The following is a 27,529-nucleotide window of genomic DNA, read 5'->3' on the forward strand; positions in this document are numbered from 1 at the left end:
ATGGCGGCCCCCATCTCGGTGTGCGACTTTGTGCGGCAGGTGCAGGAGGACCTCAGCTCGCCCACCACCTCTGCCTTCGCCAGCCACATGGGCCGCTGCAAGACCACTGTCAACAGCCTGGAGGAGGTGAGCAGGGGTGGGGGGCTGCAGGGTTGCACACCGAGGGGTTGGGGGGGGCGTCCCCATTGTGGTCCTGCAGGATCTGCACGCGGGTTCAGGCATTGCCATACCATTTGTCACTGTGAGCAGAGTGGTGTGAGCATCTTTGGGTGTTTGCAAACACTCAAAGCAAAGATTTGGTGAAGGCTTGTGACAGGTTGTGGTGGCCAGGTGACAGATGTCAGTCGGTGGGGACAAGAGCAAAGGGGGAGAGGTTTGTGCAGGAAGGCTGTACGTTGTACCGGGCTCACACTACGCGGTAAAGAGAGGACAGAACCCTTTGGCCAAACATCAAACTAAAAGCAAACCAAAAAATTGAAGGAAGTTCTTGGGAGCGGCAGGATGGTTTCCTCACTTGTCCAAAGTTAAGCTGTGGGATATGCTGATGTGGGGTGTTTGGAGGCCAAATGTATGAGTGGTTCCAAAAATTCACAGAGCTGGGGTGAGAGCTGGCTGCTGAGCACAGCATCCGACACAAAACTTATTTGGGCCAAATGCCTTTGTTTTCTGATTGATGGCAAAAGCCAGAAGACCCCGACAGGCAACATCAGGCACAGTGCAGGAGGGGAAGGGGTTGCTGGATGCTGCTGGCACATGAGGGAGCAAGTAGCAGAGCTCAATGCCCTGGGAAGACCGTGCGTGAGGGCGAGACTGGCTCAGTGGAGGGTCCAGGCTTCCCAGTGAGAGCATTCTACCACCCACCCAGACCTGCCTTGGGACTTAGCTGAAAACTACAGCCAGTATAGTGTAACTGTCATGCTGGCCTGTTCCTGGGCAAATAAAGGTCCTGACCCCCCATGGAAAACATCCATGAGATGTTGCCACTGTGGTGGGGCTCTCCATACGGTGGTCCAGCGGGCTCCGAGCCTCTTAGTGCCTCCTCCTGATAGATTTGTTGAATGTGCTGGGAGCAACCCAGCACCGCACCACCAGCACCGCACCACCAGCACGTCACCTCTCCTATTGTTGTGTAGTTTCAGCAGATGAGGGGATGGTGCCCAGGACTTTATCAGGGCCTGTCTGTGGGCTGTGACTGCTGTGCTGCCCTGAAGTCCTCCAGCGCCTGCAGGCTTGGAGCAGATGGGGAGCTGTGCTCCTGTAGATCATTTTGTCAGTGGTGGTCACTGAGGTTTTTTTCTTCTCAGGCCTCAAGAGGCCAGGACTTGCTCAGGAGCCTCTGAGCATGGGGCAATTTCCGTGTGTTGCTTAATTTTCAACTGTTACTCTATCGCTTGCACCCCAAGCAAAGCTAAAGCTTTAGTCCTTTAAAACAGAGCTGTTATATCAGGAAGTTGTGGTTAGAGAGAAACACTGCCCATCTTGTTCATGTCTGCAGAGCTCCTGGCTTGGGACTCACATGTCAGAGTGGACATAAAACTAGGGACATGCTCCTGCGGCTGCGAAGCAGCAATCCCCAGCGCGGACTGCAGGGGATTTGCTGCAGTGAAAGCAGGGAGCGGTAGTGTGAGCTGCACTGGCTGGGCAGCAGCGTTTGTGTAAGCCAGGGGACACAGGGAGATGATTTCATCTTTGCATGCAGATCAGGGCTGGACTGAGCAGATGGCAAGGAGAAATTCCAACATCATGGGGTGTCCCCGCTTGCTCTTGCTTGGGTGTTGGTGTTGGCAGGAGCTGCCTGTCATAGAGGAAGGTCCTCTCTGCCTGCATTCCCTGAGCCTGACCCGCTTTCACCATGCAGCCAGGTGCAGCTGACCAGGATCTCACCTGGGAGTTAATTCCTTCTGACCTGTGCAGTAGCTCAGCTGCCACCTCTGTGCACTTTCACTGGGAGGAAGACTCCGGTGCTGGAGAAGGGCAAGCAAGAGCCAGCAGCTGGGAGCTGAAGCTGAAATTGAAATGAAAAAAGAAATTAGTTGCAATATTTCAGCTGTGACATAATGAGCTACTGCTGTGCGTGGCCAAAAGGTGAAATGAATGCCTGGTCTCCATCCTCTTTAAATGCAGCTTGGATGTCTTTCTGGAGACCGCTGAGTCCCACACGGGGTATAGGTTCATGCAAGGTTGTCTTGTGCGTGTTAATGCCATGTCTATGCAGACAATCAGATGACGTGAACTGACAGTCACTCTCAATCCAAGTTTTTCTGCACTCTTGAAAACTAGTGAGAAGGGAGAAGTGTGCTGTGACCCCAGCACCCAGGAAATCACAGACAGGGATGAAAACAGATCTGGAAGAGCTGGAGCCACAGGGTCCTTCTGTTCCTTGGGCTCACCTCTGAGAGGCAGAAATACTGGTGCCAGTGACTTCTGCAGTGGTTCAGCCAGCAGCTTTAATCAATGGTGTGGGGATCTTTGCACAGCAAAGAGTCTTAGTGCATGCAAACAGCCATCAGCAGGCGCACGCTTGCAATGGAGAGCAGCACCAGTGTGAGATAAATCAGTAAACACAGCAAGAACCTGTCCTTGAGCAAGGAGAGCCCTGGCATGGTGTGCACTGGGGCCTGGCAGCGGTGTGGGCAGCAGAGGGAAGGAGCGCTGAGCTGCAGGGAGAGGACGTCCGCCAGTTTTCCACCACTGGAGGCAGGTCCCCAAAGGGGAAGTCACCCAGCTCAGCGAGTGCAGAACCAGATCTGTGCCTGCAAGGCAAATGAATGTAGGTAAAAGTACAGTCAGGGAAGAGAGCTTAGGGTTTCCTGTGCCAAGTGCCAGATATGTAATGTCTTGCCTTGTGGCCAGTGACTGTACTTGTACACACTTCACAGTCCTTGGAGGGAGTGCTGCCTCTTGGAGCCGGGCTCACTGCATAGTGGGAGCCTGGCAGGGAACAGTCCTGAAGGTGGGGATGGGTCACTTGTGGACCGAGGTTACACCTTCAGGGAGAGGATTCTCAGGAGAAAGGAAAAGGAAGGCCACGGATGTGGGTGGTCTGAGCATCTGTGTGTGGAGAGCTGAATTTCTGGTAAAAAGCGAAGTATAAACATGACTGGCATCACAAGGGACCTAAGCAGGCTCCAGGGACATTTTGGGAGGGAGACAGCCATCCTGGTCAAGGTGGGTCCTAGCAGCAGAGGGGAGTGAAGGGAAGAGAGGCTCTGGAGGCCACTAAGAAGTTGGAGATCAGGGTCTCAGTGGCAGCAGACTCCAAATTGCTCCCTCCCAGTGCCACGTACAAGGGCAGGTGAGGAAGGGAAGAGGCTGAGTCTGACTGTGTGGCTAAAAATCTGCTGTAGGGTTGAGGAGATGAGAGACATTTGGAACTGGGAAAGCTGCCCTGGTGTAGCCTCTGCAACAGAGATGAGCTTCACCTAAGCCAAAAGGGCTTCGCCTGAGGAAGGGCAAAGGGATGTCTAAGGTTAGCAAGATGACTCCCACGTGCAATGGCTCAGACAACTGCAGGCAGCTGTGGCCCAGGAGGGGACTGTGCCCGCCTCGCAGCGGCACTCACAATAACCATGTGGTTGTGAGGGGGATGTGTTAGCCTGGATTAACCTAAAGTAATTTTCTGAACATGGGGGGGTATGAGCATTTCCGACAGCTTTGCCAAAGGACAGTGGTCAGATGCTTCAGGTGCCCTATCCCACCACTGCCTTTCTGACATTGGTTCATGGGGATCTCTTTGAACCATAATACTGGATTCCCTGGATTTGCAATGCTTGGTGTGAGCATAGTCCTGCGGTCCTAGAGGTCTTACGGTAATTGCCCCATGAATCTCTATTTGAGGGCTTGACTGGAAAACCTCAGTTCCAAACTGGGCTGGACTAGAAGGTGCAGGTGCTAAGAGTTGTGGGTGGCAGCTCTTCCCTGGGGAGCAGAAAGTCTGGCAACTCCTGTTTTGGGGTGTAAATCCATAACTCACTTTCTCAACATCCCTGTGCACTGAACTCTGGAAACATGCAGGCAGATAAGTTTCCCATACTATTGCTCCTTGGGTAGCTAAATGTTTATGGTGACATCCGTGCATGCCACAGTCTTGACTGTGCTGACCCATGCAGAGCCTGACTCACATTCTCCTCTACTACATGAGTTCAGCTGCGTGGCTTGGCTGATGCGGCGCACAACAGAGGACAGTGGTACCCACCCACCCACACAGCTGTTAAATAGCCTTAGTTGTAGCTTGCAAGTCCACCCTGAGCTGTTCTTTGTATTCCCAAATTGCTATAAAACTGTTTGCTCCCACAAATCAGTGTTTATGGATCTTAAAAGCCTGTGCCCTGTCTTTGAGCTCTGGCACCGTCAGGACAATGCTCAGAGTGCAGGGCCAGCCTGATGTGGGAGCTGTCAGGGGCTCACATCAGTCTGGTGAATGGGTCACACGTGAAACACCGTCCCCAGTCAGGAGCGACGTGGAGAAACCAGAGAGGGTCAGTGGATGGTAACAGAGAGGCAGAGCTGAGCTGATTTAGCTGGGTGAAGAGAGGGTGTCTGACAGCAACCACAACTCATCCAAGGGCAGTTATAGGCAATGTTGTTAAGCTCTTTTGGGCGCCATCGGATGATATAACATGCAGCAACATGCACTTGACGGCTCAGGAAGTTCAGGCTGGGCATTAGGAAAAGTTTCTTCTGCAGAGGGTGGTGCAGCCCTGCAAGAGGTCACTAGAGAGGTGACCTTGGGGGGTTTCAAAGCTCAACTAAGCAAAGCACAGCCAACCTGATCTGGTATTGAAAATAAACCTGCTCCCAACAAGAGACTGCATGAGAGCTCTTCCAAGCGGTACTTGTATGAAATAACACCTGTAACACAGTCTCTCATAGGCAGAGAGTTTAGATGCCTCCAAACATTTCCCCTCAGCCACCTACACCTCCTCCTCTCAGCCCAGGAGTGACACTGACAGTGATGGAAATATAATTTGTAACTAACAGTCTCTTGCCACTGAAATCCACATTTTCTGTCAATGCTGTACGTTCCTTTTTCTAGTATATTTTCCAGTTCTCTCTTAATGCTTGACCACTTCTTCCAGAAGAACAACGGGAAGGCTTGCAGATATTTAAGATATACACGGACTACTCCCACTAACTAGATCATCACCTGTCTGCTGGCAGGACAGTCCACCTTGGGGATGCTGAGACTTGTGCTAAGCCCTGTGGGTTACAGAAATGCGTGTATGGATGTAGTCAGTGACCATCTCCTCTGCATTTCTAGGCCTTGGATGCTGACCGAGCTGTGCTGCAGAAGATGAGGAAAGCGGCCAAGGCGGAGCACAGCTGTGGACAAGGTCAGGGCAGAATGGAGCCTCAGGAGAGGGGAGGCAGCGATGGATGGATGAGGGGAGTCCTTGCTGCAGGTTGGGCTGACCACAGCAGGGAATATGGGTCTCAGGGGTCCCTATAGCTGGGTGGTAGTGATGGGGGCAGCAGGAAGCAACAGGAGCCGGCTTGGGTGTGTGAGCAGAACCAGGCATGGTGAGTCCTAGGAGGGAGGCAGAGGTTGGGTATTCATCCTGACCTTCCCCCTGCACTCACTGGAGACCATCCATGTTCCCTCAGACCTTATCAGCCACCTCGAAGCCCACATCACTGCCCAGGAGAAGTTCTCAGCCAACTACCAGCTGGAGGGCGAGGACCAGCTGGCCAGTGCCTTTAGCACCTTTGCTGCCTTCTCCCAGGAGCTGCTGACCGCTGTCAGGAGCCTGGTAGGCAGCTCTGTCCCCTGCATGTACATCAGAGTGGGGCCCCTGGTTTGCAAGGGGATGCTGGCCGGCGTCCCCAGGAAGAGCAGCAGGCTCTGGGCCACAGCCTGGAGGTCCCAGCTCATCCCCTTCCCCAGATGGAGGCAGGAGGCCATGGCATGTGGTTGCAGAGCCAGTGGCACAGTCTGCACAGCCGGGGCCACCTGTGCAGCCTCTGAGGCAGCTCAGAAGAGGCCTGTGGAGGTCTCCTGTCCACCATTCTGCTTGAAGCTGGGCTTTCACCAACACTGGGTCAGGCTGGCTGTGACTTTTTCCAGCTTGGTAATTTCCAAGGATGGAGGCTTTCAGCTGGCTATTTTCTCAAGGGGTTCCTCTGCAAGCTCACAAACATCTCTGCTTTCTCTGTGCAAGGAGTGGTGCATGGGTGCAGTGCTAGCAGCGTGATCTCTCTCTTTCCTTTCCAGTGGCAGAGTTTGTACCACAACATTAACTTTTCCCTGGAGTCATTAATAAAGGGTGACATGAAAGAGCTCAAAGGGGTAAGCAGGGGCTGAAAGGGCTGCTCTGATGTGGGGGTGGTGAGTGAGTGGCTGGAGACAGAGCGGGTACCAGCTGTGGGGTCCCGTCCCTGGCTCGTGTCTTGCCCTCCAGCAGGGATACGTTGGAAGGGCAGGTCTGCCTGCACCTCCTGTGTGCTAGATCCTCCTCCCTCCTGAGGCTGGCACCTCCCACCATGCATCAAGCCAGCGGTGCCCCTTAGCTGGGATGTCTGCCTGTTTGCAGGCATCTGGCTGAATCCGGAGGAATCTGGTGGCATTCACTATGTGGAGAAAAATCAGGGTGTTGTGCACCAAATATTGGTATCTTCCCTGGCCATCAGTGCACAAACTCCCCCACAACCTCCCAGTGAGGTCCACTCCCCCCCTAAAGACCCCCACATGACTCTTGTATTTATGTGTGTGAGCACACACGTGTTGGTGTGAATCTGAGCGTGCATGTGCATGTCTACCAGCTGCAGGTACCTCTTAGGGACTGCAGAGTAGCAAGTAGCGAAGTGACCACACAATTTGATCTTCAGGACTGTAGAGATATCAGAGCGCTTCACAGCATTCATCAGTGTAGATTTTAGGAAAAGCATCAAACTCATATTTAATTTTTGCTTTTTTTAACCAATGGGAAGGTCATCACAGTCTTGGTAAGTCTGCACACATGTTACTACCACTAAGTCCCTGTGGCTGTGCTCAGGCCATCAGCTCTGTGTGATTGCCCCTGGGTGCCTCTGCCTGCATAGCGGCACCCATGCCGGTGAGTGTTCAGGGTGAGGGGGCTGGACCAATCCTAATTGCGATGCTGGAGCGAGGTCACTCTTGAGGGATTGCTGATCATAGCCTGCACTGAACATGGTGGAGCTGCTGCCAGTTGTGACCTGGCACCGTTCTGCTCTGGGTGGTTTTGGGCACAGAGACTCTGCGAGCAGAGTATGCATGACTTGAAATAGTACAGCAATTATTTATCAACTGATGCACACACAAAATTGTTAGGATTTAATGAGCCTGGCGTTAATACACTCAGCACCATGATGAGACACCTGAGGACTCATGCTGGCTGGGCAGACCAGCTTGGGAGGAGCAGGGACAGTGCTGCTGCTCCCTGCAACAGATGCTTGCTATTGGCCGTTGCCGCCTTCCACCAGACCTGCTGATACTCTGACAACCCCCCTGTGTTTTCTTCTTTTAGGATTTTATATTTTTCTGTGATACTATTTTTCCTCTTGAATCCTTGAGCTAATAACAAACCTGTTTCAACAACCCGAACTCCGTAATTTTACCTTTTTAATCTTCTATGGTTCCACTCTATAGTTTCTCCCACCTTTTTCTTCCAGCTCTGCAGTTTCCTCAGATGCTTGATGAAGGTTTTGCAGCTGAGCTGTATCAGAACTGGGGTGGGTGTCCTTGAGCAAACAGCTGAACCTCTGGGAAAGTGAAGGGAAAGTTTTGGACAGGATTGCAGGAAGAGGGATGGGAACTGTGGCAGGGTTTGGGGGCTTCCAAAGGACCAATTGCCAAATTACAAGCATTTAGGCACCCATTTGGAAGCTTGTGCTATACAGGAGCATGAAAGTGCAATGAGAGCACAAGCTCTGGAACTTCTGGTGTGAAGTGAAGTGATACAAGAATATAAAATACGAAGGAAAAAAAATCCACTATTTGCATTGTTAAGGATGATGTCAAGAAGATTGGAAACAAAGAAAACAGGCAGAGAGAAAAAAAAAAAAAAACAAACAGCTGCCCACAAGGAGTCATGATTAAGCTGAAGAGATCCGACAGGAATCAGAGGCTGACCTGAATTGTTTTGACATTTTCATTAGAATGGGGATAAATGCAAGATCTGTCCCAGCAAGGTTCTGCCTTGACATAAATAAAGAAATTTCACCTCGGGGAGCAGAGAGACATTTGGACAGGGACCCAGAGAGGCTGTGGGATCTCCATCCTTTGGGTTTTTCAACATCTGCCTGCACAAAGCCTGGTCTGAATTCAGTGCTGTCCCTGCCTTGAGCATGAGGTTAGACTAGAGTGCTCCTGAAGTCCCCTCCTACCTGATTTACTCTGTCTTCCTTTGACACAGAGGTTTGTAGAGCAGTGAGTGGTGAGAACAGGGCAGAACATGGGTGATCTGAGTAAATGCATTTAATGGACCAATGCAGATGAACATACCAAGATGGTAACCACTGGAGAGAAGCTAAAATCACGCAGTCAAACGAGAAACAAATGATGGCTTTTTAGCAGCAAGACTGATTCACCATTAAATGAATACGGGGGAAGAATCAGATTGTGCTGCTGTTGCCACATTTGGGTGGGTTTCTGATGTCTCTCTGAGGGGTGTTTTGGTTAAACATGACATTCTGGCTTCAGCAGGTGAGAACCTGGTTGGTACTTTCTGGGTTGTGCATGTCTGAGCAATTCCTTCTGCCCTTAAAATTGTGAGTCTGTGAAAGCTGTTGTAGCTGGGTACTGCTATGTACATACCTATGTGATGTATATATATGCGTGACGTATGTTTTGGAGCCTATCGTATTTGTGTGTGTGTGTGTGCAAGCATGTGCCTATGGGTGAACCTCACTGGTGAGCGCAGTTGTCCACTGTGCACCAAGGAGAGGCGAGGACCTTCCTGGGGAGGGACACTCCTGTGGACAGCCATGTTCTGGGTCTGCAAGGGCCTTTATGCTGGGGTGACCCAGTGGGAGTGCAGTATGCTGAGGATGAGGAAGGCTCTGTCCCAGTCGTAGTCATTAAATGGTGCCTTTGGCTCTTCCTAGGAGTTCAAGAAGCCCTTTGAGAAGGCCTGCAAAGACTATGAGAGCAAACTGTAAGTCTTCAGGCTCCCTCACCCTGAGGCCTGCACTTGGAGGCTGTTTTTTTGTCTGCCTTCGCCAGCAGGCAGTTGGACAGAGACTTTCACGTGTCTCTCCTCTTTCCTTGAGCGCCAAGATCGAGAAGGAGAAGCGCGAGCTGGCAAAGCAGCACGGAATGGTGCGGAGCGAGGTGAGCGGGGGGGAGATCGCCGAGGAGATGGAGAAGGAGCGCAGGACCTTCCAGTTGAACATGTGTGAGGTAAGGACAGGGACTAGCCTGTGCCGCGTGGAGCAGTGTTAGAGTCACTGAATTGGCATCCAAGGGATGAATTTCCCCTCCATTGGTGCACAGCAACTGTGCCACAGCCCCAGCAGAGCCTGGTCTGGAGCAGGCAGACATCAGCAGTGACTCTCATGCTGGTGTTTCTCACTTGCCCTCCAAACTGGGATTGTTTCAAAGCACATTTCTTTGTCTGAATCCACACTGATTTTTCATGTGGGGCCATCTTCTGTCCCTGGTCAGTGAGTGATGCTTGTGTACAGGGTATTGCAGGTCCCTTTTTGCCTTCCTGGGATGCTGAAGTCCCCTGGACTCTGCCCTGGGCACCAGCAGCACCCAGCAGCTCCCTCTGCTCAGCCCCTGGAGAGCAGCACTGAGGTGGGCTGCAGATCCCCAGGGACCATTGCTCAGCAGGTCATGTCTGTTGGGCTGGCGAGACCCTGGCCATGTTCCCTCAGTTGGAGAACTGCCTGGGTTGTGGTAGACTCAAGCCAACCTGAGGCAGGGGCTGATCAAGGAGTTTAGCCAAAGCTTGAGCCTATATTAACCTGGCAGTAGAGATAACAACTTGGGAAAAAAACCCACGAAGGCTTTGGATCCAAGCTTCTTCCTGACTGCCCATGGTGGGTGCTGCTGGCACTGAGGTCCCTGCTCCCTCTCAGATGGTCCCACCATAGCCCTCTGTCTGCTTATTGGGATAAACTCAGCCCAACTCCCCTGCAAACAGGATTTCCTGCTCCCACTGCCACAGGTCACAAGCAACAGCATGAGTAAAAGATAGGAAGATACTGATTTAATTCAAAATACCCAGCTCTTTGTAACTATGTTTTGGAAATAACTACTGTTTCTGTAGTGAAACTGTTGTTCTACTTCAAATGTCAGAAGCCATTGTGCTGCAGAGCTGCATCATCCTTAAACAGAGCCAGTAGGTCAGGTGGAAGTTTCATTCTGTGCTGATGTGAGTCCACATGTGGCATTCGGGTTCCTGAGAGGGGTGTCTTCTGGGAAACACTTCTTCTGATGGATCGAGGGTGTTTTGAACAATCCCCTCGGACTAAATACAGGGAAGTCTGAGGCTGGCCATGTTGAACATGTATTTTGGAAGGTGATTTACTATGTTGGCCTGTGGGTCTTCTGGAAATAGTTGTTTGTAGGTTGCTGTTTTTACAGTAGTTGCAATGTCAAGAGAGCTGATGCTAGTGTAGGAGTTGTCCAGAGACGCATGGAGAAATACTCAACGTGTTTCGCAGCACAAAACACTGTTTAACATTGTCAGTCCACCGACTGAAAGGGCCAGTGTTGGTTTTCACGGGTGAGGTTGTTATGGTGGAGGATGGGCTGGGCGAGGTGGCAGATAAGTTTGGGCTGGAAATCTGAACCTTCAGCTCACTTCTGAAGGTCTTCAAGGCAGGCTGAGATGCCAGCTGCATGTAGGTCATAGGCAGGCAGGCAGGCTCACAGCACTGACATCGGTATAGGGTCAGGTGGAGGTGATGCAGTTCATGGATCAAGTCTAGTGGGTCTTGGAGGAACTTGGCTCTTGAGTGATGAGCGATGAATGTCTGTAGGAAAGCCGGCCGTTCTTCAGTGAAGGCACCACGAATGGTGAATCTTTGAGGGTGTGTTAACTGAGGGTTTGCCCTGCATAAGTAAAGCCCAGCAAGCCCAGGGTCCATGCCACCACCGTGGGTCCACCACTCTGTTGGCCAGATCAAAGCACTGGGCCTTGCTTACCATAATCTTCTCACCCCATGGCCAGGATGGGCCGCTACACACGGGGAGGGGGGCAATCAAAAAGTGCATAAAAGGCATTTCTCTCTAAGCTACAAATAAAGTCCCTGTGTCCTTTTTCCTTCAGTATCTAATCAAAGTGAATGAGATCAAAACCAAGAAAGGGATTGACCTATTGCAAAACCACATCAAGCACTGCAGCGCACAGTTCAAGTAAGAACGACTGGTAACCTGCCTGCATGCCCTTTCTCTCCAGAAGCACTGGTTGTAGAGGGGACCTGGGGGTGGCTTAACTTGCAGGACCTCTGTTCCTGTAGTCAGCTTGGCCTGTCCTGCATCTTGCCAAAAGTCCTCTTTTCCTAGAGGCAGTGGAGGCAAGAATCTCAACGGGCTGTGTTTCCTCTCTTTAGCTGGCATTTTCATAAGCCACTGTAAAGCAGAAATCTGGGATGCAAAGACAACAGAGTGCTGAGCACTCTCCCTGCATTTAACTGCCTCCAAATCTTTCCTAACACATTTCCTAAAAAAGATTTTTTTTTTCAACTATGAAGCAAAAGCACTGCCTGCGGAAGGCATGATGGGTTCTGAGGCAGGAGCTCAGGGAAGCCTGGGGTCTGTAGGCTTCAGAGCCAGTGCTAAGAACAGGATTTCAGGACATGCCCTTACATGAGCCTCTCCTCTCAGTTTTTTCCAGGAATGTTTAAACACAACAGCAAAACTTAAGAAGTTTACAGAGAAGCTCATCCCGGAGCTGCAGAGTGTGAGTATTCATCTGAAGATGGGTGCAACAAGTAGGAGCAGGCTGGAGAGCAGGGATGTCTTCCCCAGGGCCTCCTCTTCCTCTGCAGAAGTAAACTGAAGACTTTTGCAGCTCTTCACATCTATTAATCATTATTTCTTATGTGCAGTGGCCCATGGAGGGGTTAAATGCAGCCATCACTGGGAGTGGGAAAATTAGTGCCATACCCCAGGACACAGAGTAGGAAGAACAAGTATAAACATGGGTACCAAGGAGGCACTAACATATTCATCTGCCAAGGCCCTAGCTGCTCTGCAGACGTCCAGACTTCTCATGTGTGCTCTTAGCTTTCCATGCCTGTTGCTGCCAACTCAAGCTCTTAATGCATTGCCTCAGGAGCTTTGTTTTGCTGTAGAGGCAGGTCATGTAAGCCTTGTGAACTTCAGCTTTTGACTTTGGGCTCTGTCAGTCATACACAGCCCAGAGACAGAAAGGAGTTTTTCCAAGTGGCAAGGCTTTCAGAGACAGTCTGAGCGCTCCTGTCCCAGGTGGAATGGCGTCCTCCAGGTGCAGCAGAGTGTTTATGTCGGTTTCCTACTATTTCTAGACCTCCGGTCCAGTTTGATTGGGCTTTCTCATCGTTTTCCGTACCTCCTTGCAAGTCAAGATTTGCAGAGGCTTAGGATATGGTCCTCACCCTGATACTGTGTCAGCCTCACTTGTACTCATATCCCCTGGCCCTGTAATGCAGGTCTCCTCTGGGCACCTGTTGCTTTGATTAAATTAATCTGCTTTAGGGGTGTTACCCTGCTTATTCCAATAATTTCTAACCATTCATATTAAAATTCATTATGTAAATAACAAAAAGAGGGGAGGTGCCACCCCAGAACAGGGTAACCAAGCACAGCAAGCAGCATCTTACAAATCCCTCATGCAGACAAACCCCCAGGCTCTGTTTCAGGGCCACATTCATGTGCCAAGGTCCATCAACTTTTTGATGGCTTGGAGGCCTTTTAATTATTTTAATTACTGACACTACCAAGGGAAAAAAAACCCAACCACCATGGTGACCTTCAAGCTGCTGGTTGGTTTTACACCGTGGAGAGCTGCAAACATCTGTTTTCTCAGTAAAATGCAGACTGCCCTCCTGTGGTCTCGCATTTCAGGAGTCCTGGTGCTGGGGACATGTCCCCTCCCCTCAACGAGGTTTCCACTGAAGTGCTTCTTGCACATGCCACATACCATGGCACTGCAGGGGACGAGAGGCAACCTCCCACCGTAGGAATGGGGCTTGGTGTGTCCCACGGACGTGGGGAGGTGGCGAGGGCAGAGGGTGGTGTGGGGGCATCTCTGCTGCGCCCGGGAGAAGGAGTGGGATGACGCAGCTGAGGCAGGAGCCTCCTGCTGCCATGTGAGTGGCTCACTGTGCTCCGGCACCTTTTAGATGAAGAGCAGGCAGGACGAGGAGAAGAAGCAGCTCTGCTCTCTTCGGGATCAGCTGAAAGCGGCGTTGCAGCTGGAGCAGAAAGAGGTGAAGTCTGATCCTTCTTGCAAGGGAATGCGGGGTGGTGCCTGTAGAGGGCATGGCAGCTGCTGATACAGTGCCTGCCCGCTGCTGCAGAAAGCTGTGGGGTTTCTGGTGAGCTCTGGGGGAGTACGGGGTCCCTGGCAGTCCCGTGAGGACATGCTCTTGGTTGCCAGCGATACTGATGGGGTAGGGCCTTGCTGCTCGCTCTTTCTTCCTGCCAGGACCCTGGGAACAAACAGGCAGGGTACAACATGCACCAGCTGCAAGGAAACAAGCAGTACGGCACGGAGAAGTCGGGGACCCTCTTCAAGAAAAGTGATGGGTAAGTTGGGATCCAGCATGCCCCTTTCAATTGTGCTTTGGTGTCCTGGGGCCAGAGCAGGGCTCACCCAGACCAACCTCCTCTCCCTGGGGTCGCCACAAGGCAGAGAAACAGTACAAACACGCATGAAGGTGCGCTCGACACTGTCCCAGCCTCTAACAGCTTTCAACACAGAGCTCCAGGCAGCTTGTGTCCATCTTTTAGCTCTGAGGACATTCCTCTCCCATGAAGCTGCCCACTGTCCTCTCAAGCCCTGTGAGAGGGGGTGAGGACCCCTGCACGCACTGCAGGAAGCCAGAACCAGCTCCCTGTCTTTCCTTCCAGCAGGGATCCCACCGCCTTTATCCAACACCCCACAGTCTTGTGCTGGGAGGCACAGGGAAGGGTCAGTGCTGCTCCCCCTCTCCCGGGCACTCATGCCTTTCCAGACCCCCCCTCCATCACCTCTGCTCTGGGATAAGGAGCCCTGACCCCTCCACCCTTCCTGGGTGGGAGGTGCTCAGGGGTGCACTGGGCATTTATATACAGTCCTGGTGATGTTTTCTACTCTGTTCTTCCCTCCCTCCCCAGCCCTGATCCATCCTTTGCCCTTTGGACCCCTCTGCCCTCACAGTTCAGTACTGGGCTCAGCTCCCTGACTCTGAGAATTAGGGGAAGGAGCAGAAATGTGGGGTGAATTAGACACAGTGTAGGTCAGTTCTGCCTTGGAGATGGCATCATGGGCCAAAGGGGGCAGAGAGTCAGCAGTCGTCCTGTGCCCCTCTCCCAGGAGCCAGACCCTGAGCTCCTGGAAAGCACTCCACTGTCTTTGGAGAGAGGCTCATCTCCCACCAGTGCATGGGAGCATGCTTGGTGGGAATCACAGGGTTCCTGCGCTGGGAGGCTTGCACACCTGGAAAGGACTGTGAAGTGTCCTAGAAAAATCTGAAACTGGACAGAAAGCAATGAACTGGAACTCGGGAGTCTCATTCACTGCAGACTGAAGTTCAGTGTCTCTCCCAGTCTCCCCTTTTGGGTGTATCTCTTCCACTTTTCCCCTGTGTTACGGTCTGCCCCAAATGGCAGGCACAGGAAAGCCAGCCTGGGAGCAGTTTGGAAGCGATGGTCTTGGATGTTTGCTGAGGGCTTCTGCAAAGGGCTTCGTGCTCTGCTAGCAGGTCCTGCTGCCCTGATTGATGCTCTGCACCTGTATCACCTCCACAGCAGCTGTGCTGCCTGGCTGTACAAGACTGTCTTATGCCATGTGACGGGTCCTTCTCAGCCCAAAACAGACCAAGAGTGACAGACCCCATCCGTGGCAGTCCAGACAGCATGTCTGATGAGAGCTGCAGGCCCGTGCTGTGCCTTGCATGGCTCTTGTGTTTGCCAGCGCTGTGCTGCATTGCACATCTACTCCTCCATGTGTGTGTCCTCTCGGCTGCCCTCTGCTTGTTTCCAGGTTGAGAAAAGTCTGGCAGAAGAGGAAATGCACCATCAGCAATGGCTACCTGACCATCTCTCACAGCATGGTAAGAACGGCTTCTTCCACTCTGCCCTGCTTCTGCCTGGGAGCTGCTGCCGGCCCCTGCAGGGTCCACAGAGCCTGCCACTGCCAGGCACGCCGGTGGCTTCCTGGAGCTCATCAGAGCCCTCGTGCCTGCTGCTTGCCCTCCTGGGCTGCCCTGGCATAGGAAGCTTTCTGTGGAGACTTAAGTCCCTGCAACCCAAGAGAGCTTTAGACAAACACAGGAGGTCCTCGCATGCCTGTGTGTATGGAGGGGCATGAGCCTGGGGACCTAGCTCCAAGTGTGGGGTAGCTGTTGGGAAAGAAAAAGTCCATGTTGCTATTTCTTGCATTGCTCCTGGGAGCAGAAACAAAGACAAAGTGCTGGGCACAAGGCAGATCTGTGGCTCTGCCTCCAGAACCAGGCGGTGCTCATCACCACTGGACCGCAGCCCTTTGATGCTTCCTCATTCTGCTTCTAGCTCAACCGCCCACCAGCCAAGCTGAATTTACTGACCTGCCAGGTGAAGCCAAACACGGATGACAAGAAATGCTTCGATCTGGTTTCCCGTGAGTGCCTGCCCTGTGCTTCCTCCGGGAAGGGCCTGGAGAGGCAGCAGTGCTTTGGACTCAGAGACCCAGTGTGGGCAGGGATGAGGGGAAGCTCTGTAGCTTTGGGACAGCTTGGGGGAGTTACCCTGGGGAAATTGTGCCAGGAGGCATCTCTGCTCAGGAGCAGTGATGCACGCACAGGGTGTGAGATAGACAGCACTGCCGTGGGGCAGTGCAAGCTGTGTGGGGACCATGCAAGCGTAGTTCCCAGGCTGCAGCTTAGCTAACACCAGCATCCCTCGTTCCTGGTACAGGAGCAGGTCCCTTTTCCTGGGGTGCACTGGGGAGGGGCTGAGTGAGACAGTGGTGACTGTCACCCCAGCTGCCCGGCTTGGAGATTACTCCCAGCTCAGGTGTGTTGTGCCCTGCCATGAGCCTGGCAGGCAAGATGGACGAATGGGGTGCCTAGAGGAGATCAGCTCTGTGTGTTTCAGACAACCGCACGTACCACTTCCTGGCAGAGGATGAGCAGGACTGTGTCGCGTAAGTACTGCCAGCACCTCACTGTGGACCAAAAAATGCTCCTCTGGCTGCCGATGAGGAGCCAGCTCTTTGGCTAATTGAGCAGTACACCACAGCCCTTTCTTTGCTTGATGACCTTCCCATCCTGACTGTGTCCCCGTCACTCCGGGGGCGTGGGGGGGTGCTGGCTGGCCATGAGCAGGACATGGAGCTTGATGGAGGCTCCTGGCACCCAGTTTTCTGCTGGAGTTCCATGCAGGACCTTTGTGTGTGGTGGCTGCTGTGCAGGCTGGGGTAGAGCAGGATCTGCCCCACAGCAGTGGGATGAGCCCTGCTGCCCTCCTTGCACTGCAGCCCAAGCGTGGCTGCACAGGACCCCACTCCTAAGTCACTTTCTACCCATGCAGCTGGGTGTCCGTCCTCAGCAATAGCAAGGAGGAGGCGCTGAACGTGGCCTTCAGCAAGGCGCAGGGTGGAGAGGAGAGCAGCCAGGAGGAGCTGACCAAGGCCATCATCAAGGAGGTCAGAGGCATGCCTGGGAACAGGGAGTGCTGCGACTGCTCGGCCCCAGGTGAGAGAGAGTCCATGGCCGTGGGGCTGCCGTGCTTCCTCCCCCTGGACAGGCAGAGCTCTGCCCTGCCCTCCGCAGCATCCAGCTCCTGGAGACCCACAGGCATCTGGGGTCTTGCACTTCCCCTCTGTCCTGCGGTGGAGCTTGTGCCCTGGGGTTGTGGGGGGCCAGTGGGGAAGGAGAGGCAGGAGATGCGCACAAGCTCAGTGGTCTTGTCTCTACAGAGCCCACTTGGCTCTCCGTTAACTTGGGCATCCTGATCTGCATTGAGTGCTCTGGGATTCACAGAGAGATGGGTGTGCATCTCTCCCGCATCCAGTCGCTGTCTCTGGACAAGTTGGCAACCTCTGAATTGCTGGTAGGATGCTGCTGGTGTGCTCTGTCCTCAAGCCTCCCCCTGCTTCTGCTGCGGTCTTCCTGAAACTAAGTTAATTCAGTGGGGTTTTCATCTGTTAAACTGACCCATACCCACCTGTAATTCCCAGGGCTTAGTGGTTATTGTGGCAGGAATTGTCATCTTCAAGGCGGGGGGGGTGTAATTTTGCTGTTGCTGGGTCACCCGTCTCCCTCAGTCCCCTTTCCCCATCTGCGTCCCCTGGTGCAGGGGAGCTGTGGGGCAAGGACAAGCTTGAACTGGGGTAGAGCAGGGTGTAGGGCAGGCAGGGGGCTGGAGACCTTGCATGGGCTGTTTTAGGGCCACGATGCTCCAGGTGCTCATGGGTTTGGTAGGGTTGTGATGGGAGCTGCTGGCAGCTGGTGGGCATCAGGGCAGGGGATGGGACTGTTTGCCCAGATCCAAGCCCAGGGGTTGGTTGCACTGCTGGAGTTGGGAGATCTCAGCAGTAGGAGTCAGAACAGAGTCTCTGGCCATTGGGCACACACATCCTGGCACCCCTCGACATCCCCTCGATACCTGGTCAGGATCTCAGCCTGGAGCTCCCTCTCTTGCTGCCATGCATGTAGAACTGCTGCACGTCCCATGTCACCTCTAGCTTGGCTGTTTTGCAGCTGGCGAGGAATGTCAGCAACTCTGGCTTCAACAACATCATGGAAGCAAATCTCCCCAGCTTTTCCTTGAAGCCCACAGTGCACAGTGACATGTGAGTTGTTCTGCAAGAGCTGGTTTTTGTGGGTTACATATGGGGTCCTCCCCCATGGGGCACACGCTCTGTGGTCCTGTGTGCTCCCTGCAGTGACCGGCCACATGGCACTGCCTGATCTCCTCCCCAGACTGTAACTTCTCTTTAGATGAAATTTCACCAAGTCCAGCAGGAAAGGTTTGATAAAGGAGAGAAGAGTGTGGAAGAGCCAGCAGGACAGCTCAAGGATTGGGCTTGAGGTCAGGACAGGGATTGAGGAATCGGTGCTGGAAAGGGAAAGGCAAGAAGAGAAGTGGAGCTGCCAAGCAGGACAGCCCTGGCTGCACGTCATCAGGGCAGGGAAGGGGGGCAGGGTGGAGCGGGACAGAGAACAGGGACTTGTGCAGTGCAGAGCACTTCATTGTGTCCAGTGGCTGGGGCCCAGGGTCAGTGGGATCAGTGTCAGCATCGAGCAAAGATCTGCTGAGGATGTGGGAACCCCTGTCCTTCATCCCAGAGTGCCCAAGCCTCTAGGCTCTGCAGAAGGCGAGAGAGCTGGGGTGGCATGGCTGGTACCAGCAATAGCTGGGGGTTTCTCCAGGGCTTAGTGCTGTAAACCTGGGGTGCAGCAGAGCTCTTGGGGAAACATATAGCTGGGGAGCTTTCCGTTAGGGGCCAAGGGGACTTTCAGGAGACTGGAGAGCAGGCAGACCAAGCACTATCAGGTTCCATTACAGGTCTGGAAGTCCTGACAAGGGCACTGTTTAGACAGTGTGGACCTACCCTGCAGTGAATAGGTGGATAAGGAACTGCACTTGGCAGGGAAAGAGCAGCAGAGATCTGGGAGAGCAGGAAAATACAACTGGAACAGCATGGTCAAGGTTGCCAGATCCACCCTTCCACTTGGATGCTGGGGAAACTGAAACTGTGTGAAATTCAGCTCTTCCTCAATGGTCTTTTCTGTTTGGAGTACTCCTTCGCCCCTGGGGCACCTGCGGCCACCCCAGATCCCCTGGCCGGTCACTACTTCTGCTGTTCTTGACCTCTCCAGGGGTAGAGACCCAGCTTACTCAGCCAGTCCTTGTCTGGAAGCTGTTCCTGACCCATGGATACTCTCAGCCAGTTCATGCCATGTGGTGTTTCCCAGTCCTTTAGATTTCTGCTCCTTCCCCTAATTCTCAGAGTCAGGGAGCTGAGCCCAGTACTGAACTGTGAGGGCAGAGGGGTCCAAAGGGCAAAGGATGGATCAGGGCTGGGGAGGGAGGGAAGAACAGAGTAGAAAACATCACCAGGACTGTATATAAATGCCCAGTGCACCCCTGAGCACCTCCCACCCAGGAAGGGTGGAGGGGTCAGGGCTCCTTATCCCAGAGCAGAGGTGATGGAGGGGGGGTCTGGAAAGGCATGAGTGCCCGGGAGAGGGGGAGCAGCACTGACCCTTCCCTGTGCCTCCCAGCACAAGACTGTGGGGTGTTGGATAAAGGCGGTGGGATCCCTGCTGGAAGGAAAGACAGGGAGCTGGTTCTGGCTCCCTGCAGTGCGTGCAGGGGTCCTCACCCCTGGCCATGGCAGTGCCTGCACTTTAAATGCATGAAAGTCAAGTTCTCATTTAATTATGTAACTGTGGAGAGGAAGCTTTAAGAAAACCACAGTGTTTTCTAAGAGTTATTATGAATGCTGCTGCAGAGGAATTTGGGGAATGGGACAGAGAGAGGAAAGGTGCTAAACTGGCGGGCAGGTCTGAAGGGGAGAGAGGGAAGGTGGCCAGGGCAGTAGGAGAGGATGGGGATGGCCCCGGGATGCTCACTGTGTCGCTCTGTGGCCCCTAACTCTCATTTGGCTGGTCTCTGCCAGGGTCTTTAGGAAAAATTTCATCATTTCCAAGTATGTTGAGAAGAAATATGCCAAGAGGAGCCCTGCTGCTCAGTGCTCCAGCCTCCCAGAAGCTGTCAAGGACAAGGACATATTTTCTTTGCTCCAAGCATATGCGGAGAACATGGATTTGAGCAAGCCTGTGCTGGCACCCGTGCAGGTATGGCCACCCGTCCCATGGACCCATACGGCAAACAGCTCTGCCGTCACGTCTCCGGCCTGTCCATAAAGTTCCCTGTGCCCAGGAGGGGACAGAGTTTGCTGATGAAAATGGTGCTTTCTGTGAGCTGGGAGGCAGACTTGAGCAGCGTGAGGAACATCATGGCAGAGGGATGTTTTCTGGCTGTGACCCCACAGCCCTCCTCGTGCTCTGGGGGGGGTGGTGCTGGGGGGGGCAGAAGTCATAACCACAAGCCCAAGGCTTTCCAAAAGCCAGTTTGTAGCTGAGGCTCACTTACAAGCTTCTGAGAGGATTTTCTCAGGACATCCAAATCTCACTGTAGGCTGAAAAATCAGGGCAGCATTTTTTCCTGCCAAACCACAGCGTGGGTCCTTGCTGTAAGTGCAAGAAGAGAGTGCAGCCCAAGCCCTTGGAGCTGTGGGCATGCTGCTGTGCCACCCCCTTTGCCAGTAAGGATGCCGGAGGGTATCTTCCAGAATAAAAGCGAAGGAGCAAAATGCTGTGAGTGACCAATGAAGTGAGCAAGAAGCACCATCAGTATGGGATGTCTTGAGATGTCTTGACAAACTGGCAAGTGAGAAGCAGCTCTGCGGGGAGCAGCCATTGCACACCCCGAGGCTCTGGTGAGATCGTGGACTCGGCAAAGTTCAGCCGCTGGCCTGGGGAGAAAAGTCACCTTTGGCTGCCTCAGTTTCTAAATGTGAAAAGGGGACAATTGATTTTTCTTCATGAAGCCATGAGCCATGGCTCTACACATGTTAACTAAGTTCTCCCCAGCCTTGGTGGCCACGACTCTGAAGAGACAGTCAAACCTGTTCATCTCTCAGGGATTTTAAATGCATAAGGACAATCCCTACAGGACAGTGCTCCTGTCTGTGGTGGTGGTGCAGGCAGACACAGTCTCATGCTTGCTCTATTTTTCTTGGTTACAGGAACCTGGGGAGACCATTCTCCACCTGGCAGTGGTGTTGTCTGATCGAACCTCTTTGCATATCGTTGATTTTCTTGTCCAGAACAGGTAAGCTCATGACACCCAGTCAGCTTGTTATGGCTAAGCTGTGCTAATGAAAGGTGCAAGACTGATGATCTTCTCCAAAATGCTCTCAAAAAAAGCAATCAATCACCAGGGCAGGCCTCCCAGCAAACGTGCCTTGGTCTGGGCTTGGGCTAATTACCCCTAGATCAGAGGGGCCTTGGGTTCCCTCATCTCCTCTGGGTTGAGGCGTGATGGTGGTGGTGACCACCTCTTCTTCAGGTGAGGTGGGAAGAATGACACATGTGCCAGCACCGGGCAGTGTATGCTGTGCCTGGGGCCGGCAGCTCTTCCCAGGGGTGCTGACATTATCCACCCTCTGCTGCAGCGGGAGCCTGGCAAAACAGACGGCAGAGGGGAACACACCACTTCACTACTGCTGCTCTCACAACAAACCCGAGTGTGTCAAGCTGCTGCTGAAGGCCAAAGCCAACATTACAATCAGTGAGTGGATACGGAACCTCCCCCCGCTAACCATGCACACATGGGGTGTCTTCTCAGCTTTTCTCTGGAAACACCTCCTTACCCTTGCTAAAGTGCTCAGCAGTGCTTGTCTGCGGCTGGGGAGAGGTGGGTTGATGACAGCATTGGGTGGGCACCCTGCCTGTGCAGTGACAGCCTCAGCCCCAGGCTCTTCTCTGCATGTCCAGCAAGGTGCCGTCCTCTGACACTGCTCTTGGTTGGCTCTCCAGGCTCAGAGGCATTCACAAGCTGTTTTGGAGTGCACATGTGCACTCCATCCGCAAGTGGAGTGACCACATCTCACAGGTTCCTGCTCTTGGCAGCCTAGGATAGAAGCAGTGGCTTTGCTGTCCAGCTCGGAGCAGGGGATGCTCCTCTTTGCTCCCCAGGGAGGAACCAGCTTGCTCTGGGGTGCTGCTGACCCTAGGGAGCTCATGCCTCTGCCGCAATTCACTTGTCCCCTCCAAGGTGGGCAGGTGACTGGCAGCTCTATGGTGGGACTGCGCTGGGGAGTCTCACTGAGCTGGCAGAGCCTAGCAAGGCAAATACTGCCTGAGCTGCTCTTCCACATGAAGTACATGCACAACAGGAACCAAAATAGGCACTTAACTCATTTTCAAAGCCAGCGGTGCAATGCTGGAGAGCAGGTGGGAGGGCTGCCGAAGCACTGGTTCAGAGATGGCGTGTGCTGGTGCTCTGGAGCCCAGATCACACGTCCAGCCATTCATACTGCCCGTGAATCTCCTCTTCACAACACAGAAGTGAGCTTTAAAACTAGGATCCTGGGTGAAATGGGAAGGCACAAATGTTTCCACCATCAGGTATCAGCCAAGCTGGTAGGTGCATTGAGCCTTGCCTCCTGGGATGCTCCCTTTTCCTGCTCCAGACAGCATGGTGGCAGCCCCTTGGAGGGCAGAGAGACCATGGTGGGGTGGCAGGAGCTGGGTGCATGTCCCCCAGTTGCACAGTGATTTGGTAGCCAAAGTTGTCACTGCCTCGGCCATGCCGGGCACAGCCATGCCTGGTCTGTCGTTACTGACTACCACTGGTACCTCGAGCATCTTGAGTCCACAGTGCAGACCCTGCCACTGGTCTGGGGATGCCCTGCAGTCCCTCAGGGTGCCGACCTCTTGCTGTTCCCTTCTCCCACCCTCCCGCTTCCCCAGAGTCCCCACAGTCCACCTCTCCCCCCCAGTCTCGTGCTGCAGCTCTGCAAGGAGGGATTTTGCAGAAATAATAACATTGCAGAGTTACAGCAACGCCATCACAGGTCCCACCCTCAGACCTCTCAGGTATGGAAGGGGTTTTAGTTTGAAGTGAAATGGAAGTAAAACAGTTGTCACTTGTTCACACTTGCGCTCAAATCCCTGCTTGCAAGCACCAGGACCTGGGTGTCCAGGCAGTCTGTGTCTCCACCAGGCGTCAGAACACACGTACTGGGTCTCCCCAAAGCTCCCTGAGGTGACACAGAGGACAAGGGGTGCTGGCTATGGAGTCTTCCTCTGGTTTTGTAGCCTTTAGGCTCTGACAGTGACTGAACTCTTCTGTCCCTCTATCCCATCCCGTCCCTGTGAGTCATCAGGACTTGTGCTCCTTTTTCTCCCTGTCTGGGCGCCTCAGCTCCTGCCCTCTTGTTCATCTTTCCAGCACCATCCCTTAATGGCCTGAGCCTTTGTTTTGGTCTGAGTTTAGGCTGTCCCTTCTTTTAGGCTTATTTGCCCCCAGATGCCCTGAATGCAGCACTGCTCTTCAATTTGCTGAACACAGGGTGGGCTCATGGTGTTCAAAGCTGCTGTTTTTCCCCCACAGCTAATGAAGCGGGAGAGACGGCCCTGGATGTTGCCAGGAGGATGAGACATCCCTTGTGTGAAGAGCTGGTAAGACATTGTGTCTCATCACCTCTTCAGTTTTGGGGTGCATCCCAGTGGCAGAGAGCAGCGGGGAACCCACACCCATGTGGATGTGTCCTGCAGAGCCACCTGCACCCCTCAGCACCTCCAGTGCCAGTGTGGGATGCAGTGGAAGGTGTGGAGGGGCCCAGCAGGTGCTGGCCCTGCTGACATGGGGTCCCTCAGGGCAGAGTGGTTTGGGACAGGCCAGGCAGGGGTCACATCGTGCCTGGGCAGGGGGACCTGGAACTGTACTGAGGCTGTGTGGGGTAAGCGCATCTCCTCAGCAAGTCCAAGTCTTGCTTCTGCCATGGCCTGATTTGTGTGTTTGGAGACCTTCGCAAAACCCCCTCGCTGCTGGGAAGCACTGCTCGCAGCTTGCAGATGTTGCCCTGATGGGTGGTCAGAGGTGGGGCCAGCAGCTGCCTGTGGGGCTGGTGGGGCAAGGCAGGGCTGGAGGGTCCTCAGGGAGATCCTCTGTGCCCCAGCTGCTGCAGGCCCAGAGCAATCAGTTCAACCCCAACGTCCACGTGGAGTATGAGTGGTGGCTGGGCCAAGATGACATGTATGAGAGCGACGAGGACCTGGATGAGAAGGTGAGGTCCTGGCAGGCTCTGGCTTGGGGCCACACATGCCGCTGCTGCCCTGGCTCCCACTGCACTCGAGCGGGTGCTCCTGTACCTGTCCAGCCACACCTGCTCTGTGTAACCCGCAAATATCCCTTTCCCAGCTGGGTCCTGAGAAGAGGGGGTCTGCCCGTCCCCAGAGCTGCTACCACCCACCTGCTGCAGCTCCCAGGCCAGAGGCAGCAGGGGCAGCGCCCTGGGGGGGGGGGGGCGGACACCTGCCCCCTGCCAGCTGCCCACCTCCACAGCCTGGACGTGCCGCCGGTCCCGTCCTATGCGTCTCCATTCCTGCCCCAGCGGGCAAAGTCAGGTGAGAGCTGGCAGCAGGGTCCTGCAGGGGCTGGCATGGGGAGCTGCCGCTGCTACAGCCTGGCTCCATTGGCAGAGGGTGGTCTAGGAGGGAGCTGGACCCCTGACAGGGTGTGAGGGGTTGTCTGGTGCCCTAGGGCACCCTTGTCCTCTGCTCCTTGAGGGACCAAGGCTGGCTTGTGCTGGCTGGTTTGTCCTAGCACTGATCCCTGCTTTGAAGAGCAGCGCAGCGTATGCTTCCCTTTGGAGCCCCTATGCTGGTGCCGTTAGGATGCGACATCCCCTCCCAAATGCTGCTGCTGTTGGGAGAGGCAGAGGAGCATGTCTCCAGAGACAGGGCTGGGAAGACAAAGCTGCCGGCAGAAACAGCAGCAGCTTCACAGATCTGCTCCTTAGTAAGACCGGCTCCCGCCATCCTTGCCCAGCCTTCCCATGGCATGTCCCACCCTCAAGAGATGCCCTGCTTTCTGGGAGACTCACCAAGTCCTGCCTGACTTCCCCTCTGCTGGTCCCAGCTCTGCTTCCAATCTGATGCATTTCTCAAGTCAGACCTGCAAGCAGAGAAAAAAAAAAAATCCCTGCCCACACATCTGTGCCCATTCTCCCCTGGAGCTTCACCCCAGGAGCCCTGCTCAGCACCAGCTTTGCTGCTGACCCCTGATCCATTCTTGCTCTGTGTTTAGCTCCCCAGGGGGCATATCCACCCCTCCTTACCAGCTCGTCTGTCTTTGCTGAGGAAACAAGAAGCAGGAGGGGCCCACCCCTGCCTCTGAGCATCAAGCACAAGCGCACATCCTCGGAGCCAGCGCCTTGGGTACCGCTCAGCCCTGAGCAGCCCAGCCTGACCAGCCCTGCTCCAGGTAATGAAAGGACAGGCTTGGGAGGGGCAAGGAGCCAGGCCACGCCGGTGGGAAGGACCTGCCGGAGGTCGGCAGGCCAGCACCCACACTAGGTCAGGTTGGCTGTGGCTTTGTCTGGACGTCTCATTCGTGGATCAGGCCCGCGAGGCCTCTTGCTTGGGCATGGGCTGGGAGAGCTGTGGGGGCTGTGGCACTGGATGGCATGCCCACAGCCAAGCACGAGGGACCCTCCCTGCACCATGGCTGTTAGACACCAGTGCCTCCAGGGCAGGGTTGTTCTGGAGTTTGCTGGGCTGTTGGAGTTGCTGAATTTGGAGAAGGGAATGACCCTGTCCCCGTCTTTCAGGCAGTGGACTTGTTTCCACTGGTGCCCTGTGGCAGAAAGATGCCCCCACACACCCCCGCCAGGCAGGGTGGCAGGCTGGGGGCTGAGGCAGTGGCTTGCACAACACAACCCTTTGCCAAAGGGGTGAGCACTGCCAGGAGCAGCCCTTGGGTGCTCTGGGATGGCGGCCTGGCCAGCTGAAGCCTCCAGGTGCCTCTAGGAAACAGCCTCATTCCAGCAGAGCTCAGCAGCATGAGGAGCATGGGGGGATGGAGGGTGCCAAGCACGTGACCCATGGCAGCTGCATCTTTCCCCTGGTGCTGGCAGCTCTTGGGGCACCTTGGAGCTGCACAGCCCATCTCCCACCTCCTGGTAACATGCTTCTCACCCCAGCCTCCATTCTATGTCCTTCTGCTTCCTGGCCACAGCCCTTCCCCTGCTGCCCCTCTCCACCCTGTCCCCAGTCCCTCCCCTTTCCAGCTCCCAGACTGATGGGGTGCTTGCTGCCCACACTGTACCATGGAGGAAGACCATGCTGCACCATGTTGCCTGACAGTGGTGGCTGCTGTTGTCCACCTGTGATTTAAGGTGGGAGGGGATGACCAGCCTGATTGCATCATAGGTGCCCTGAAAGCCATGGATCCCCTCTGCATGCCTGGCCCACACCGATCCCTCCAGGAGCCAGATCCATGTTCTGGCCGTGCCTGGGATGTCCCACCTCTCCTTCCTCGGAGGAGCAGTTTGGTAAGTGGCCAGTGGCTAGGATCAGCTCAGCTCCCACATCTGCCCATATTTATCACTTCTGGTTTTGAACTGAGCTGTAGTTGGTCCCAGCAGCTTCTCCTGCCAGCACTTCTGCTGTGACTCCCTGGCATTGACATCTCCCTGCTAGGTGCCACGACCACTACCAAAATCCCCATAAAGTTCCACTGCCTTTTGTGGGAAGCATTGTTTATGATTTCAGGTTGTTGGCAGGTCAGGGTGCAGTTTTTGGACATGGACAAGGGTGCAGCGTCCACACTGGCCCTGCCTCTCCGTGCTCCAGGGAACACCCTTCTCCCTGAGAACACTGTACAGGCGCAGAGCCCTTTTGTTAGGGGGACCTCGCTTGGATTGCTTGGTCTCGGGGCTGTGCTGAGCAGCGCCACTGACTCCTCACACAGAGCTGCTCTGAGACAACCGGGACCCCCAACAGTGCAAGCGCACATGCTGCAGTGCTGGGGCAGAGGAGCTGGTGCCTCTGGAAGGATGCTCCAGCAGAAGGAGGTGTCTTCTGCATCCCTGTTCCACCCAAACTCCCAGCATGTGACCTGCCACCTCTGCCCTCCCTCTGCACAGGAAACCTCCCAGGCTCTCATTCTCGCTCCTCACATCCTTGCCGGCGGCTTTGGGATCAAGACACCAGAGCTATTTTAGTTTGTGTCTGACAAAGCTGAGGAGGCCTGACGATGCACTCTCCTGCTTGCAGAACAGACTGCTGCTCCGCAGGGTCCGCGCTCTCTATGACTGTGATGCTGACCGGGAAGATGAGCTGACTTTCCGCACAGGCGAGATCATTGTGGTGTCTGAAAAGGAGGACAGCAACTGGTGGGTGAGTGAACCTGTGTATTGCTGACGGGCGCTGGGATGCACATGATCCGCCCTCCATCCATCTCTTGCCTCTGTTGCACCCATTGTCATCTCCTGCGCTGCATCTGTCTCTCCATCTTCCATCTTTTCCTTGGCAACCAAAGGCAGCTGTTATGGGGCCAGTTCCTCATCCCCCTGAATGCCCCTGTGCCATGCTCACTGCTCCTTTTCCCTCTTTTCTCCCCACAGAAAGGGTGGATTGAAGGACAGCCTCATAGGCAAGGTGTCTTCCCTGCTTCCTTTGTTCATGTGCTCAATGAGTAGGAGCTGCTCCAATTCAACAAGGAAGATCTGATCAGCTGCTTAAAAGGCAATTCCCCAAGCTCCTGCCAGGCTGTCCCAGAGAAGCCCTCCGCCAGACAAAGAAAAAGAACACAGCAGCCTCCATATTCCACATATGCACTCCTGCACCAGCCACATCCCCACACAAAAACCAC

General features: G+C 54.2%; 1 protein-coding gene across 1 annotated transcript; it reads left to right on the plus strand.

Annotated features, from left to right (window-relative positions):
• On the plus strand, positions 1–27,406 carry LOC104027346 (arf-GAP with SH3 domain, ANK repeat and PH domain-containing protein 1-like). Its single transcript, XM_075720900.1, is given in 27 exon segments — positions 1–126; positions 5,261–5,333; positions 5,605–5,750; positions 6,212–6,286; positions 9,064–9,113; positions 9,229–9,358; positions 11,238–11,323; positions 11,795–11,870; positions 13,294–13,380; positions 13,599–13,699; positions 15,138–15,207; positions 15,665–15,752; positions 16,229–16,277; positions 16,664–16,827; positions 17,052–17,185; positions 17,836–17,927; positions 19,761–19,938; positions 20,892–20,977; positions 21,321–21,436; positions 23,264–23,331; positions 23,832–23,939; positions 24,074–24,163; positions 24,165–24,279; positions 24,962–25,138; positions 26,086–26,207; positions 26,932–27,054; positions 27,282–27,406. Coding segments are annotated over 27 exon segments (2,805 nt in total). The 3' UTR covers positions 27,357–27,406.
• The last annotated feature ends 123 nt before the right edge of the window (positions 27,407–27,529 follow it).

Source organism: Pelecanus crispus, chromosome 14, assembly GCF_030463565.1.
Source record: "Pelecanus crispus isolate bPelCri1 chromosome 14, bPelCri1.pri, whole genome shotgun sequence".
Taxonomy (NCBI): Eukaryota; Metazoa; Chordata; class Aves; order Pelecaniformes; family Pelecanidae; genus Pelecanus; species Pelecanus crispus.